The sequence below is a fragment of the Embiotoca jacksoni genome, unplaced genomic scaffold (genome assembly GCF_022577435.1).
Source record: "Embiotoca jacksoni isolate LCO1_2020_lvr unplaced genomic scaffold, fEmbJac1.0.p SCAF_11, whole genome shotgun sequence".
NCBI classification, from domain to species: Eukaryota; Metazoa; Chordata; class Actinopteri; family Embiotocidae; genus Embiotoca; species Embiotoca jacksoni.
Genome location: NW_027185241.1, coordinates 8,204,845 through 8,220,525, shown reverse-complemented (window position 1 = coordinate 8,220,525; position 15,681 = coordinate 8,204,845). Strand labels below are relative to the sequence as shown.

Sequence of the window (15,681 nt, the reverse complement as noted above, 5' to 3'; positions counted from 1 at the left end):
GCGTGTCAGCGGTGGAGACACACGCAGGCATTCAAGCACACGGGTGCAAATATTCGAAACGCACACACCTATATGTACATGCAGGCACGTACAAGTATGCAGGCCACAGCTAATGGAGACAAAACTGTATTGCTAAAACCATCCCTACATAAAAGCAAGAGTCCAGGTAAAGCAGCAGAATAAGAGACAGAGTCAAGACGTAAAATGGAGGTTATTGAAGAACCGGAAAACTGACCATCAAATAAAGCACAGCCCTCATTCCTTCAAGGATTTTTCAGCAATATAGCTACTGCAATATTACTCCCCACACGCACAAAGCCCCATACACGAACACACACAGACACACACGAACACACACAGACACACACACACACACACACACACACACACACACACACACACACACACACATGCTTGAAAAATTCAAAGGCCTAAACAGTTAAACCTTTGACCTGCTAAAAAATTAATGGGTTTTAGAGATGAGATGAAAAGCAATAGCAGAGGGAGATAAGAGGCATGTCAGGGAGAGGGAGATGAGAGCAAAGGTACTGGCCAGAGAAATGGATGGAGGAAGAGACAAAAGGTAGCGGGAAATGACAGTGTGAAAGAAAAAGAAAATAAATGTGAGACGGAAGATGCAGAGTTTAGACTGCAGGGGAAAATCACTGCAAGCGAATCAAAGAGGATAACACCAAAACCTGAATGAGATGTGACATCTTAATGACTGTGAAACAGAAATGTTTTAATCTCTTCATCTCTCACCTATCTACAGTTTTGATGTAACTATGATTTGAGTTTTTTTTGTGTGTGTGATTTTATTTTGAGTGTGCCTTTCAGTTTCTGCCTGAGCTGGTGTTCCAGATGGTTCATCAAACATCCCGTAATTATCAAACACTCACTAATTGTACGTGAGTGTGTGTTTATGTGCTGCTGTGTCTCCAGGTGATTATCTGACGCTGCGAACACTAATGACCACACAGACAAACATCTGTCCCAAGGTAATATACAAAATGAGAGGTTGGCCATCTGCTGTGCCTGCGTGCATGCATGTATGAGTCTGTGATAACTCGTGTGTCGTTCAAAACATGTCGGGACCTGCACTTAAAACATGTTTGTTTAAATCAACAGGAGCAGCCCTCGCTTTTAGATTACTACTAATATTACCAAGCACTCAGCCTACTCGATACCCTCCAGACGTGCTCACACACACCCATACAGAGCCCGAACAGGCCGACTAAGTCCTGCAGACATCCTTACAGTGACGCCCCAGAAGCCATCAGACATCAGACCCAAACACAAATAGATAAACTCTTCTAATTCATTAACCATTATTTTAAGTCTGACAGAACTTCTAGTCCAAATAGAGGGTTGTGAATGTGTATAAACACAATTCCTGTGGTGAAACGTCCCCCTTTTTATGATTGAAAAAAACAAACACTTTTTGTGTGAGTTCAAGGTTTCCTGCTTGTGTTTCTAGAAGTTAGTAAGTCAAATAGGCACAAGAAAAGAATGAGTCAGTCATCAGTAAATGGAATAAAAATCATCTCCATCTCGGATGATCAAGCATCACAAAATCAGCAAGCACACTCGACACAAAGACACCTATACAAAGGTAGAGATGAGTATGCTCATACTTCTTGCACCTTCCTCTTTTTCTCTATTCTGGAGGGCATGCTGCATTGTTGTTGAGAGACTGCCAGGTTATGTCACCTCAAACAGGGAGTTCATTTACAAGTTACACAATTCAGCACAAACAAACAGGGAGAAAACTTGCTATGTAGAAGAAAAAGAAACTGAGGTGGAGAGGGAAAAAAAAATGAAGCAGAAATTGAGTTTGGTAAAGTCAGAAAATAGTGAAGCAGCAGAGTATAGACAGCATTTTCCTCTGGGGAACCATCCTGGTTATCAAGTAGAGGTTATTATGCTATGAAGCACTAATGAATTCATTAGCTAAATGAAATGTCAATAAAGGCTTGCGAGAGTGTTAAAATCGATGCCAACTGTCTCGTTCTCCCCCTCTCCCTCCTCTTTCTCTTCATCCTATCTCACCCATCTGTCCCAATTATCCACCTTTCTCCCCAACACACACTTGCGCACACACTCTCTCTGGAGTGTTGAGTGTAAACTGTGATGGAGGACATTAGTGGTGATCAGTGGGAGCACTTTGCAGCGGTCAGCAGGAATGGTCCAGTCATACAGGACTTTAGCATTCAGCAGCACTCACCTGCTCACTCTCAAACTGCTCCACCAGGGCCTAATGGCCGAGTCAGAGTGTGTGTGTGTGTGTGTGTGTGTGTGTGTGTGTGTGTGTGTGTGTGTGTGTGTGTGTGTGTGTGTGTGTGTGTGTGTGTGGATTAACATTAGATTTTATGAATGACAGAAGGGGCTTTGACTCTAAAACAGTGACTTTTAAACTCATACCACAAACATGTTTATCTTAATCTCACCACATTTAACGAATCTCTCTCTGACATTTGTTGAACTTCATGAATGTCAAGATACTATTAGCAGCTTAATCTTCCCCTGTGAGTCCTTTGATACCGAGCCTGGATCACTTACTATAATCATCATCATCACCATTAAAAGTACCTGGGTTTGATTCCTGGGTAATGTGTTTACATCCATGAGCAAACCTGCAAGCCAAATGCCAAACCAGTTGGCTCATCTCACCTCCGTCCCCTAATGATGGCTTAATATTTGTGGCTAACTACTTGACTCGCTCTCAGTGCTGCAGTGTTTTTGTTCAGCTAAATAGTTGTTTCAAGGTAATTGTTCGGGGCATATGTTTAAATGCCAGCTCATTTACATAAACACTGTTCAGCTCCCTGCGGAATCAATGAAACACGAGGGTGCGAACACAGAGTCACATCCACATCCACACACATATACGCCCTGGGGCATTTGCACTCATTTTGACACTGTGCTGTGTGGCTAACGATTCATCTGTTTCTTGCAACGGCAGTGAAATATACATCAAAGTGGTCTTCAGTGGATACGCAGCTAAATATGCACACAGATGAGGCTATACTGTTCTTTGGGTGGGGGTCTAAAGGGAACAGAGAGAAAAGGATTTGAGAATTTTCAGACAAGGAAAATAAATGAAAGGTGTGTATCAATTTGGCTCCATCTGAACAGATCAGGTCTGAATTTGTCCTCTATGCACACACCTTTTTGCTGCTACATCTCTCCTCTTGTCCTCCCTCAATGCTGACACCAAGAACAAAAAACCTTTGAAGTGTTAATAAGAGTTTGAAGAATGACTCACCGGTGATGATTAAGCATGAATACACGTACAGGATCCAAAAGTTAGACACGTCCGAGAGACCAATCACACTGGCTAATTAGTGGTGATAAAGTAATGAGCAAAATCCTAATCTAGACAGACCACAGCACACCACAGGGAAGCTAACTAAATAACAGAGCAGAGTCCTCTAAACAACCACAAGTGGATTTGTTGGGGCGGAAGAAGGGGGCTGTGTGCTGTTCTTTACCACTCTATGGCACCCAGTGTTTTTCCTAATGCTGCAATGCTTTATCAAAGTGAAGACACAAGAAGTTACCCCGAACAAATCCCAGTTGTAAAATCCTTTGTACTCCACTGATCCGACCTGAATCAAAGAGCAGCTAGCTGTTGTGCTGACTGCCATGGCTTACTCTTCAGCAGGACGGACAGGAGAAGAAGATGCTGCTCAGCATATTTTAACTGCCTTGAAGTGATGTGTTAAACTCGCTTCTGGCTGAAGTGCCGCGTTTCACCTAAACCAAAGGGTCACTTTTGAACTGCTTGACCACAATTGCAGACAGTTTATCATGCTGACAGGCTCATATATCGGGCCATGTCTAAACTAATATGGATACATCTGAAAGCATGTCTTTTTATATATATATATATATCTATAAGTGTATGTTTTGACCTTCCATACCTTCTTAGCCAGCCTTTTTCAACACTGACAACTTTCCACATCTACATTCATCTACATTAGTTTGGACATAGCCTTGAAGGTAAATGATGTCCTCTCCACCATGAATAACACTTGAATAACACAGCTTGGAGAGAGAAACATGTTTTTAACATAATTCAAACTTTTTGTTTTACATGGATCTGTTTAGATGGAGGTCAGCTACAGTATAAGACCCTGCAGTTGGTATGGTTTGAGTGTTTTATTTTTTTCAGGGATATTTCAGTGTTCAGAGGTTTTACTCTCAATACTCTTGTTGAAAGGAAATCTTAGGAGCCGCTGCTGCTCGTGGTGTTTTCTTGAATGGGTTTCTTCGATGGTACTTCTACTTCTTAATGATATTTCAAGGGCTATAAATTTGCATTGCGGTAGTACAGATTTTTTTTTTTTTTTGATTTGACAATATGACAATTAAACTATTTCTAATCATTGGCCTTTTGCACTGGAGACATTTTGCCATATAACCGGAGAAAAATCACAGGTGTAAATAAAATAGTAAAAGGCTGAATTCCATTTAGAGGCTTCGACTTCATGGTATTGGGCATACAATTCCACTGTCACACTGTTTTGGCTTACTGTAACACCACAGACACCCTTTAAGGCGATTTTTTTTTTTTTACTCTGACAATTCAAAATATCTTCTGTAAAAAAAAAAATCTTTACTGCGATTGAAATTTAGACTGCAACACTTGAGTTGCGATAACATGAATTAACATAAGTAAATGCAGTATTAATATCTTTCATGAGCACTTGAGTGCACTCAGAAGAAAAAAAAGTCTGGCTTTTAACAGCCTTACAATGTACCCTGCTGTATAAGCCAAGTCACATGTGTCCTTTTTACCAGCTCTATACCTTTCAATTTTTTCTTTTAAAAACTACAAATTACTCGGATATAAAGTTTAAAGTCATGTAAAGTTAAAGGTTTCTTGATTTAAATTCTACCAAATCAAAGAACAACAAAACAAGAAGAACGGGATGATTTGCAAAGCATTTGATATGGGCTGCCAACTATAACGATTGCTATCAATTAGCCTGCTTACCTTTTTTTGTGATGAATAAAATCATTATTTTGGATATAAAAATAACTTTAGATTGTGAAAAATTTCATGGAGTTCATGGTGACACCTGCAGTTGCTTGTTTTGTCCAACCAAATTTAATATTAAGATACATTTTCTGTAAAAAGAAATTATGAATTGACTAATCATCCTAATTCTATATTTTTTGACAGGTTTTGATATAGTGTATGACATCTGTCAAAACAAGATGCCACTTACGGATATTGGTCTATACGAAAATATTCTGTGATTAAAAACTCATCCCTGAGTGAATTTATTGTTTGACAGAAAATTACAAAGATATGGTACATTTAAATTGATTTCTTATCTCAAACAAGAATCAAGTAGTTTTGAATTAATTTTTATAAACTTGGAAATTAGCAACTGTTTCAAAGGTGTTCTACAGTATGCATTCATCAGTTTAAAATTGTAGTTATGCTTCACACAGTCACGAAGCTTCAAGTGCATCCAAACCAGACTTAATGTGTTGATGATGCTACAAGAAGATGAAGGGACTCTGAGACAGGTGATAGAAATGATCAGATTTAAGAGGGAAGCCTTCATTTGAGATGTGTACTGTGCATACTGTGTCAAAAGAGAGTGGTAGACAGACTATCTATCTGGTAATGATTTCTGTGAGTGTGCGTGTTTGAGAGCGTGTGTAAAAGTTTGTGAGAATATTTGTGAATACAACTCATTGCAGCCTCTCTGCCAGCCTGAGAGTGTCTGCTCAACAGTATTCGCTCATTCCCATCACACAGTGAACGCAGGCCGAACATGACAGACTGGTAATGACTTGAGTCTGAACACACACACACACACACACACACACACACACACACACACACACACACACACACACACACACACACACACACACACACACACACCCACAGACACACTTGTACACACATACCAGCTGCTCCTTTCCTCCTTTCTCATCAAACTTGTCATCAGCTCCGCCAGTTTGTCTCGTCTCACATTAAGAGCTCATGAATAATGTGTGATTACCAGAGACCCTCCGAGCAGCTCCTGGATACACAGCACACACACACACACACACACACACACACACACACACACACACACACACACACACACACACACACACACACACACACACACACGTGCGCACACACACACACACACACACACGCACGCACGCACTCACGCACGCACGCACGCACGCACGCACGCACGCACACACACACACACACACACACACACACACACACACACACATACACACACACAGTACCCTAATTCACACAGTTCAAAATATTGTGTACATATTTACATCTACTGCTATTTCCTTTGCCTTGTTTCCTCAACTCTCTTATTTCCTTTTCTCTCTGAGCTACACACACTTTTTTTTTTGTCTTTGCAAGTGCACAATCGCACACACACAGCGAGAAAGTGCACGCAGACTGAGAGACAGTTTGCAACTAAATGCCGGTTTGGTGGCTCAAAGGAACGATGGGCATCGGGAAAAGGTCAGGGAGATACCCTACAAGCCTGCGGACACACGCACACAGAACAACCCACACTTTACAAATACTCCCAAGGTAATTAGGCCAATTTTCGACTGAGCAACTCATCTTCTCCTCAAAGACCTAATGTAATTTGATTTGTTTAATTCCCATAGCCATGAGAAAAAGAAGGAGGCATGGAGGGACAATAGCTTCATGGTTGGATACACATTTTTTCTCAGTTTAAAATATTCACATCCACTGTCTTCTAACACACACAAAAAAATGTTTATTTTATAGCTCAGGAGAAGAAATTATCATCCGATGCAAAAATATTCACCTCCTCAGTGCTGGATGACAGTATGACTGGGTCTAATGGACACTTGAATTTTTCTACCCACTGCTTGCACATACACTTATGTTACTATAGGCTACTTGTGAGGAACTTCCTATAAAAAGCCATTCCCTAACTTTACCCTTTTTTTATATTATTTAACTCCAATGCTGCCAAAAAAGTAAAGGAAATGATCTGATTTGAACTCTTTTCAAGCTCCAGGACTCAGGTGATCCAAAAGCAAAACTACAAAGACACACACACACACACACACACACACACACACACACACACACGCACACGCACACTCAGTGTCTCACACCCATAAATACCTAGGGAAATCTACCAAGGCACGTATGTTCTCCTACCGGTGAATCACTGTTTGCGGCTGGGCACAGCGGTCCTCTGAAGACCCCCTTGACGCGCCGAAAGTGCCCATTGCTCAGGTGTGTAGAGCTGATAACCAGGTAGTAACACGCACTGCACGCCATCCCGGGGGCCTCACGAGGTTTGGGGCCCATAAAGCAGGTTCGTCTACGCTGGTCCTGGGTGTCGACAGTGTCCCGGTGGGCGCCAAAGTCAGGTCCTGCGCGGACGCTGTGCAGGTAAAACGGCTGCCGGACCGGTGCAACGGAGGACGTCTCACTCCTGACCTCTGTTGGGAAGTCTCTGCCTGCATGAGAAGAAGGACAGGAGATGAAAATTGCTGTGTGGGATACCTGGTGTGTGCATGTGAGTGTGTGAACTCGAACTACAAACAGAGCAGGCGTGAAAATGCAGAGACAAAGTACAGAGATCGATTGAAAGACAGGGATGTTATACTGACCGCGCTCTGCCGCTGGAGTCAGCGTTTGGCATGCTGTCGTCGGCCGAGCTTGAATAAATGAATGAGCGCCTGTGGAGTGTCAGAGGAAGAGAGGGATCCATCCAGTCTCTGTTTCACACACACACACACACACACACACACACACACACACACACACACACACACACACTCTCTCTCTCTCTCTCTCTCTCTCTCTCTCTCTCTCTCTCCTGTACACCCTCTCTCTCCCTCACCCCTCCTCTCGATTTCTTATTCCCGTCTTTTTCCCAGTCCACTGGTCCAGTCTGTAAAGTGTATGAAGCCGCAGCCAAGCAGCAGCAGCAGCAACCAAATTTGAGTTCTCACCAAAGAAAAGAGGAGCACACACTCTCGCAGGTGCGCCTTCTCTTCACGCACGTCGAAGAGAGGAAAGAAAGGGAAAACATCTGACCCTCTTTTCTTCACCCTCTACTCACTATTGATTGGCAGCAGTTTTTACAATCACCTGTCTTGTGAATGAAATTCCGCGGTGCAAGTTGGGAGGGACTGTAAATCCATCCTCAGCAGTCCTGTAGTTATTATCGGGTTCCAGCGCAGGCAGGCTCAAGTGGTTCAGATTCTTTCTCAGAAACACATACTCTCTCTCTCTCTCTCTCTCTCTCTCTCTCTCTCTCTCTCTCTCTCTCTCTCTCTCTCTCTCTCTCTCTCTCTCTCTCTCTCTCTCTCTCTCCCCCTCCTCCTCCATCCCACCTCCCCCTCCGTATGTGTGTGTGCTTCTCTTTTTGGGGGCTGCACCGGACTGGATTTCTATCTGCTGTAGCCTACTCTATAATATGCAGCCCGCGTCGGTGCGTGGGTCTGGAATAACTGGATCACTCCAGTCCACGCTGTGCTTGAGTAACTCCGAATTGAAGTGCCACACACACACACACACACACACACACACACACACACACACACACACACACACACACACACACACACACACACACACACACAGCACCCTAAAGATGTGTGCAGATGACCCACCGACGGTATGTTTGTGTCAATCTCTCCCCTTCATGTGCTCTGGTCTATCCTCACCCCTCTCCCTCTCCGTCTCCCTCCTCCCTTTGGACGGCATCAAAGTAAACGCGCCATGCTTTTACAAGATCTCGGTATCGTCGGCGGGAAAGGAAACCTCACTCAGCTGCAACCTCGGGGCTGATGATTTGATTACAGATAAAAGGGTCTTTCTCCGGCTCGGCCTGTCAAACTGCGCCGGTTGCCGTCAAAGAGCAGCTCGGAACCGGCTGCAGCTGAGTCTCGGTCTATCTCCGCGTCGTATGGCGCTGTTCCCCCGGCGCGGTGCTGAAACTATTAAACTGCGAGCACCCACGGCACAGCACGCCACGTCATGCATATTCAGCCCGGGATTAAGGTTCCTTTTGTGCCCTGCATCAACAGTGAACGCTACAGACAACTTTGGGTTTCAGAGGTAAACACGAGGAGGAAGAAGGACACAAAGTGGAAAGAAAGTCAACTTTTCTTTCTTTCTCTTCCCTCAAGGTACCCACAAAGTGATGTATATCTTTAAGTTTTTTTTGTTGTTGTTATTAAGTTTTGTTTAAGGTAGGGCAGCTGTCACTTACTGTGAAGATGCAATATATCTTAGCCAAAATGCCAGGCTCTGATATGGCTACTTATCCTCCAACTTTCAGCACTCTTTAGATTTACTGCAGCTATCAATTCAGCTTTAGGGGGTCTGTAAATATCTGCCTCTGATGACAAAATCAAAACAACAATAAACCAAGGTGTGGATGTTCTCATGCTTAGAAAAGAGAACTTTAACAGAACTTCTTTTAGTCAACAAACACCCAAAGGACACCTTGCAAACCCCCCCACCCCCCAAAAAAAAACATCTATTATTGCTTCTGAGGCAATTGGACTTTCAAACAGTTCTAATACAAATGTGGCAGATCCTTGTACTTTTGGAGCTTTTGCAAACATATTGTTGTCACCAACCTCCTACTCTTCTTGGCTACCTACTCATTCTCTCATTATACAGCATTTTCCTGCACCTTAACAAGTTTCTGTCCTGTCCTTTATGCCAGGCTCCTGCCACGTGTTAGCCCTCCCTAACCATGGGTCTTTGTTGCCGCCCCCATTCATTCCATGAAGTATAGACTCAGAGCTATATTTCAAAGCAGCCATGCATTTTGGTTTTGATCTGCCATGACTGAAAGAGTGTGTGTGATGGTGCTGTTTTTATCATGCCCTCCTATATGGGAGGTTTGTTCCTCTGGGACTTTACAGCTCTCAGTTACAGTAAACAAAAGCCATGAAGCGTAGATCCATCTGTCAGCTCTCCCCCCATAAGGGCTCATTAATGGACTTAAAGCTCTGATCCTCTCACATATTATATATGTTTGTGAGTAGACATCCACAATTGCTATGATATCTTTGTCTAAACTAGTTTTGTGACTTGTTTATCAGGAAACCTTTGACAGGTGTTCTTCAGTGATCTCTTATCTTCTCTATCATGGTCAATGTTTTAATGTGTGGCTGATAGATCAATAAATACATTTCCTTGCTAAGCACAAGTGTGTATCACATGCAAAGATTAGCCTCTGTGAGTTTAAATCTGTTTTCTTACAAAATCTTTAAGCAGACAATTTATTTTGGGTCTTCTGAGGTCACAACAAACCGTCCCTGCTTTTAGGTCTGATTCAGAGACTGAATCAGCATAAAGAACAAGAGGGCTCTTTTTCCAAGTTAGTGAGACCTAACCTTGGATTTGTTTGTTGCTCCATGTTTGTAAAAAAAACAACAACTATATTGGTAGATATTTAACAAGATGATTCCAGAATTTTATTAATTTTGTATTAATTTATTTAATTGTAACTTATTTTAAAGAGACAATTATATTTCCCTGCCAGAATATTAGTCCTGCTGATGTTCAAAGTCACTGTACAGTGAAAGCTATGCTTTTCCACATTGGTTGGTTTGGGATTTTTTTGGGTGAATTCAAGGATTAAATTGTCTCCTACTTTTGCCACAGAATTATTTGAAAAATAAATTTTCACAAAGCTGTAAACAGGTGTGACTTTCTTTGCTCATCTAAAGTTGGTGATACATTGTTTTCAGAAAGCAGAGACCTTCATGTTGGAGAATAAAATGTACAGCCAACAACTAGAAAGTTTACTGAAAAAATATTTAAAATAATCAACATATTCTAAAGGAGAAAGTGCTTTGACTTGTGAATTCAACATTATACAATGTTGGCAACAGCCTTGTTGTGCCAATCATGTATTTTTGCTTGAGTGTGTAAGTCTGTATGCACTTTCAGGAGTGAAGCACTTTTTCCTCTGCTCCTTTGAACTACAGGCTCTCCAGTGATTTACTATCCAGGAGTTTTTTGCCAGTTCATTGTGACCATAAAGGTCAACAGCATGTGTCTGCATATATTTCTTAGTGTGTGGCAGTTTACAAAGCACAGCATTATCAGTGTGTTGATTCCACACATGCTCTGCTGTCTAAATGTTAACATCATGCTGTCGATGCAATTTCCTCCTGCGGCCACTGGTCCGAACCTTCACAGATTATATCAACACAACTCCCAAACGACAATATAGCTGACCAGGCACCAGGGGAACCACACGTATACGAAAGCTTACAGATACCGGCATGTGAACTGTGTCAGATGTCAGTCTGATGGAAACAAACTGTATACTCTTTTTCAGCCACTTTCCCGCCTGAGAATACTCTTGCCTCACACAAGGAAAAAAGAAACCAATTTCACGCAGGAAATTACCTTTTTACTATCTTCTGGCAATAGCTTTAGTTAATGTCTCATACACTTAAGCACTGCTAGATAATGTATTTTCTATGTCCCGGAGTGCAAGTGAGAGCAAAGTAATGAGTGTATCCTGAACAAACAGGTAATGCAGAAGACAATGGCACAAACACTTAAGAGTCCTTGATGATGATTGAAAAAAATTGGCTCATTTGTATTTGCTAATAATGTTCTGATGTCAGGGATCAGAAAGCACACAGTATGAAGCTATGTGATGCACTGATTCAGTACCTGCTGGTTTTACTGGGTGTATGTGCAGGAGGGAAGGAGGAGGAGGAGCGGGGGGTACTATTTGCACTGATCATCCACAAGAGGAAAACTGTTGTGTATATTTTAAACACTCTAATTCCCTGAAGTACCTCCCCTCTCCCTGTCTCTTTCCCTGCTCCTGGTGCACTCATTACTGTTGGATATGATGCAGTAATACTAAGAGGAGGTGGGTGGGTGGTAGAGTAGGAGCAAGAGACAGACAGTGAAAAAGACAGAAAGAGAGAGGGAAGGCAAAATCTTGGTGGTATCTGTTTTCCCCAGTTGCTGCCGCTGGGTCTTTTCTTTCCCCCGTCTCCTCTCTCCTTATAAACCTTTGAAATATTACAGTTAGGTTTTGGGCGCATATTGCTGTCTTTTATGCGCACTGGATGAGATTGCTTCTGAATGTATTATGATCCAGAAGTGGCAACGTTTTGAGTATGTGAAAACGAATGTGTGTGTGTGTGTGTGTGTGTGTGTGTGTGTGTGTGTGTGTGTGTGTGTGTGCGTGTGTGTGGGGAGGGAGGGACACTAGAAGCATGTTTCCTCTACAGAGCCACCATGGCATCACTGTGAAAATACTATGCAAAGAATATGTATAAGTGCGGAGGCAGATGGGTCTTCTTACAAAAAAAAAATTATTTACCGCTCACATAAACAAGACCAGGGTTCCGCAGATGTTGGTTAAGGGTGATTTCTTTCAACAGATAAACATTTCACAGTTCAAGGTAAATTGGAGCTCTTTTTCAAAACAGCATTCAATCTATGAACACACTATACCTGAGCTATCATTTGACTCCGAGACATCATGAGTGGCCCTGAGAGTGAGTGGAGATACGTACAATTAGGATTTAACACCTAATATTTTGTTAATGTGTGCTGGTGATCATTTAGATTCATTGCTAATTTGACAGTGTTTCTCTTTGAGCATGAGTGTGTGCCATTTGTGTGTATGTTTACATTTCTGTGTGCTCTCATTTGCATTGGCACAGTTTATGTATGTTTGTATTTGAGTGCAAGCATTTGTGTGCTCACCCCAAGCTGGCTTCCATGCATGTGTACATGCACCAGTGAGAATATAAAAATGCCACGAACAGTTGTGTCTGCATATGGGCAAAGCCATGCACACACATTGGTCTTGCACTGCAGATTGATGGGAATGAAATATTCTTTAATCTAAATGTAAATGGAAGTGAAATTTACCGGTGGGTTCTATGTAATTACCAGTGCCACAATTTATTAGTTGTGTTTGTGTAAGGTGGAGAGCAAGAAAGAGAGAATATGAGGGACAGAAAAGGGGGTGGAGGGAAAAACAAAGAGAACAAATGAGAGAATGTGGACAGCCTATAAGAATGACAGAGTAAGAGAAGGGATGATTTATATTTAGTTATGGTTTCATGGTTGAGCAGTGTAGGTGCACGCTCACTGCAGAGCGAGAGGGAATAGGAAATAAGAAGCTGGTCAAATCTGGTCAGGAGGGTCCACTGAGACAGAACGCCGAGGAACAGGAGTGAGAATAGCCTCGGTGATGAATATGACTCTGTTCAGCATAAAGCAGAGAGCAGGGGAGGGAAAAATATGGGACAAGGGCCAGAATCCGGTCTGCCAGAGCTGACAACCTGGCTTCAGATGTGGACTTGATCTCATGGGCGGTGATCAATTAGTCACTCTCTGGTAAAGTGTTCTGTTATGTCTTTGATATATGGACAGTGTGTGAGTTGTGCTCTGGCCTAAGGTGAACCCTGCTGGCCCTGCGGTTAAAGTGAAATAGTGTCAGAGGCAGATGCACGAAGAAAGATAGGGATCATTAAGGTGTGCTGCTGTTCTAACACCATTAATGAGACTGCAACGCTCACTCATACATTATGCCGACAGAGTGTGTATTTTTATTTGTGTGTATTTCTCTTTTAATTTCAAGCATTTGCATGGATTTGGTCGAACTCCCTCTGCCAAATTCCAGCGGGGTAGAGATTCAAGATGTAGTTTTAATCCACTTTGATGGAAATTAATTTCACACCTCTCAAAATCCCACCTCCACCTCCCTCTTTAGCCCTCTGTATTCCTTTCACCTCCCCAAGGTTGCTCTCTGGAGGCTAATCAGCATATATTCTGCTGCAGATGAAAGCAATGGCCCCTAGAATTAGCACCAAAGCAGGAATATGCAACACCAAGTCCAGAATGGATCATTACCTGTCCTAAATGTGCGTCTGCTTGGACATATATCAGGTTGCAGGCATGTTTTGTGAAGTTCTGTCTTTTTGTTGCATGTGTTTGTAAGTCACTGCATGTGTGCCATGAACTTTTACAGCCTCTACCCCATACTAGTTCAACATTTTGAAGCCTTACTCAAAATGTTATTCACTAGATCAAAAGATACCGCTGCGTCTGGGTGCCAGGAAGCATGAGAATTTGTTTCTCTTGTTTGTGACAGTGGAGGGTTGTTTAGAAAGGCAGTTAGCTTATTTATTGGAATATCAGTGGTGCCGTGTAAATAATAGATTAGGTCTGTTGATGGGGTCTCTGGTTCGTCCCGGGGGACAGCGGGAAACACACTGTGGAAACACACACAGCCAATTTTAGTCAAACAGAGGAGCACACTCAGGAGTCCTCTCATCTACAGTTATTGTACTTCAAAGCAATGACAGTTAAGATTAAATATGGTGTTAGAGGGAGCAGAGACTCCGCCACCTTACATCAATAATTGTGGAGGTGGAGGTGGAGAGGAGATAGAAAGGAGGAGAGCTATGATAGCAGTCCAAGGTGATTTGGAGAAGGCCTTATCTGGCCTGGCTTGGTTCCCCTCTGCTCTTGGCTGACAGCCACACCAAGCAGCGGCTAGCAGGGTCAGAGGAAGTGAGGTCATGTGAATCATGGAAGCAGTTAAAGATCCACTTGGCAGCAAATGGCAAATTTACCACTGAAGGTCACAGATATATCACCTAACGGAGAGAGATAGGCATGCTGCTGGGGCAGGAAGAAATAGAAAGGGAGGACAAGCGGGAATGAGGGAAAAGGGGGTGTTGAGTTTGTGTGTGTGTGTGTGGGAGGGGGGTAGAAAAGAGATAAACATCTTCCATCTTTCACTCTATTGTTCTTTTTAAACAGAGAGAACTGCAAGTGAAGCAGAGAGCGGGATATAGGGCCCGTGTTTGATTGCAGTAACATATAGCCCACCAAGGGAGCTTCATAGTGTTGTTCTTGTTCTTGTGCTTGAAAGCAGACATACCATGCAGATAAACAGCAGCTGCTCCTCTATTCATTTTGTCCTTTCTTTCATCCGATTGCGCACACACAAACACACACAAAAGAATTATATTTGCCAGAGAATTAAGCACAGAGAGTATCTGTGGCTCAGCTTCGTCCTGGTGGTGAGAGCTCTTGGAGCCAGAGGACCAGTACAGTGACCTGTCTCAAGCCGGCTCTAATCTAATCAGTCCCTTCAGCTTCCTAATAGGCTGGTTTCCCAACAGTCTGCTCCACTGGGACTGTTGCTGCTTTTATCTGTTGTATGGCTGTTTACTGATCAGGGGTCAGCAAGCTGCCTCCCTTTCTGTACAAGAAACCAAAGCCACATCACAGCACATTACATCCAGGCTCACTGTGATTAATGTGCTAGGGTATCCACTTTTGTGTTTATTCCATGCTCAAGTGTGTGTGTGTGTGTGTGTGTGTGTGTGTGTGTGTGTGTGTGTGTGTGTGTGTGTGTGTGTGTGTGTGTGTGTGTGTGTGTGTGTGTGTGTGTTTTAATGTGCTTGGCTGGGTCTATCAGCTAGACTTTAATCTAATCTGGTAGCCAGGCCTGCCATGGTGACCTGTAATGATTTAGAGCTGACCTCAGCTCTCTAACTCAATACACTCTTTCCCACTCAGCTGCAGCATTTTTGTGGGTATATGAAAATGTGTGTGTATATAAAAATGTGTGCGTAAGAGAAAGCTTGCTTATATGTCACTACAGGCCTATTAACATATAGACG

At 42.7% G+C, this 15,681-nt stretch overlaps 1 protein-coding gene across 3 annotated transcripts in view; it reads right to left on the bottom strand.

The window, feature by feature from the left end:
* The window catches only part of LOC138194287 (G patch domain-containing protein 8), a 32,176-nt gene extending 23,819 nt beyond the window's left edge, over window positions 1–8,357 (bottom strand). The window contains exons 1-3 of one of the 3 annotated variants that reach the window (XM_069142905.1): window positions 7,878–8,357; window positions 7,645–7,713; window positions 7,187–7,491 (exon numbers count right to left, since the gene is read on the bottom strand). In XM_069142905.1, coding sequence (XP_068999006.1) covers window positions 7,187–7,339 — 153 coding nt within the window. In that variant the 5' untranslated portion in view covers window positions 7,340–7,491; window positions 7,645–7,713; window positions 7,878–8,357. The remainder of the gene's footprint in view (window positions 1–7,186; window positions 7,492–7,644; window positions 7,714–7,877) is intronic. The other 2 variants (XM_069142906.1, XM_069142907.1) reach the window with 2 other exon arrangements.
* Window positions 8,358–15,681: the final 7,324 nt, after the last annotated feature.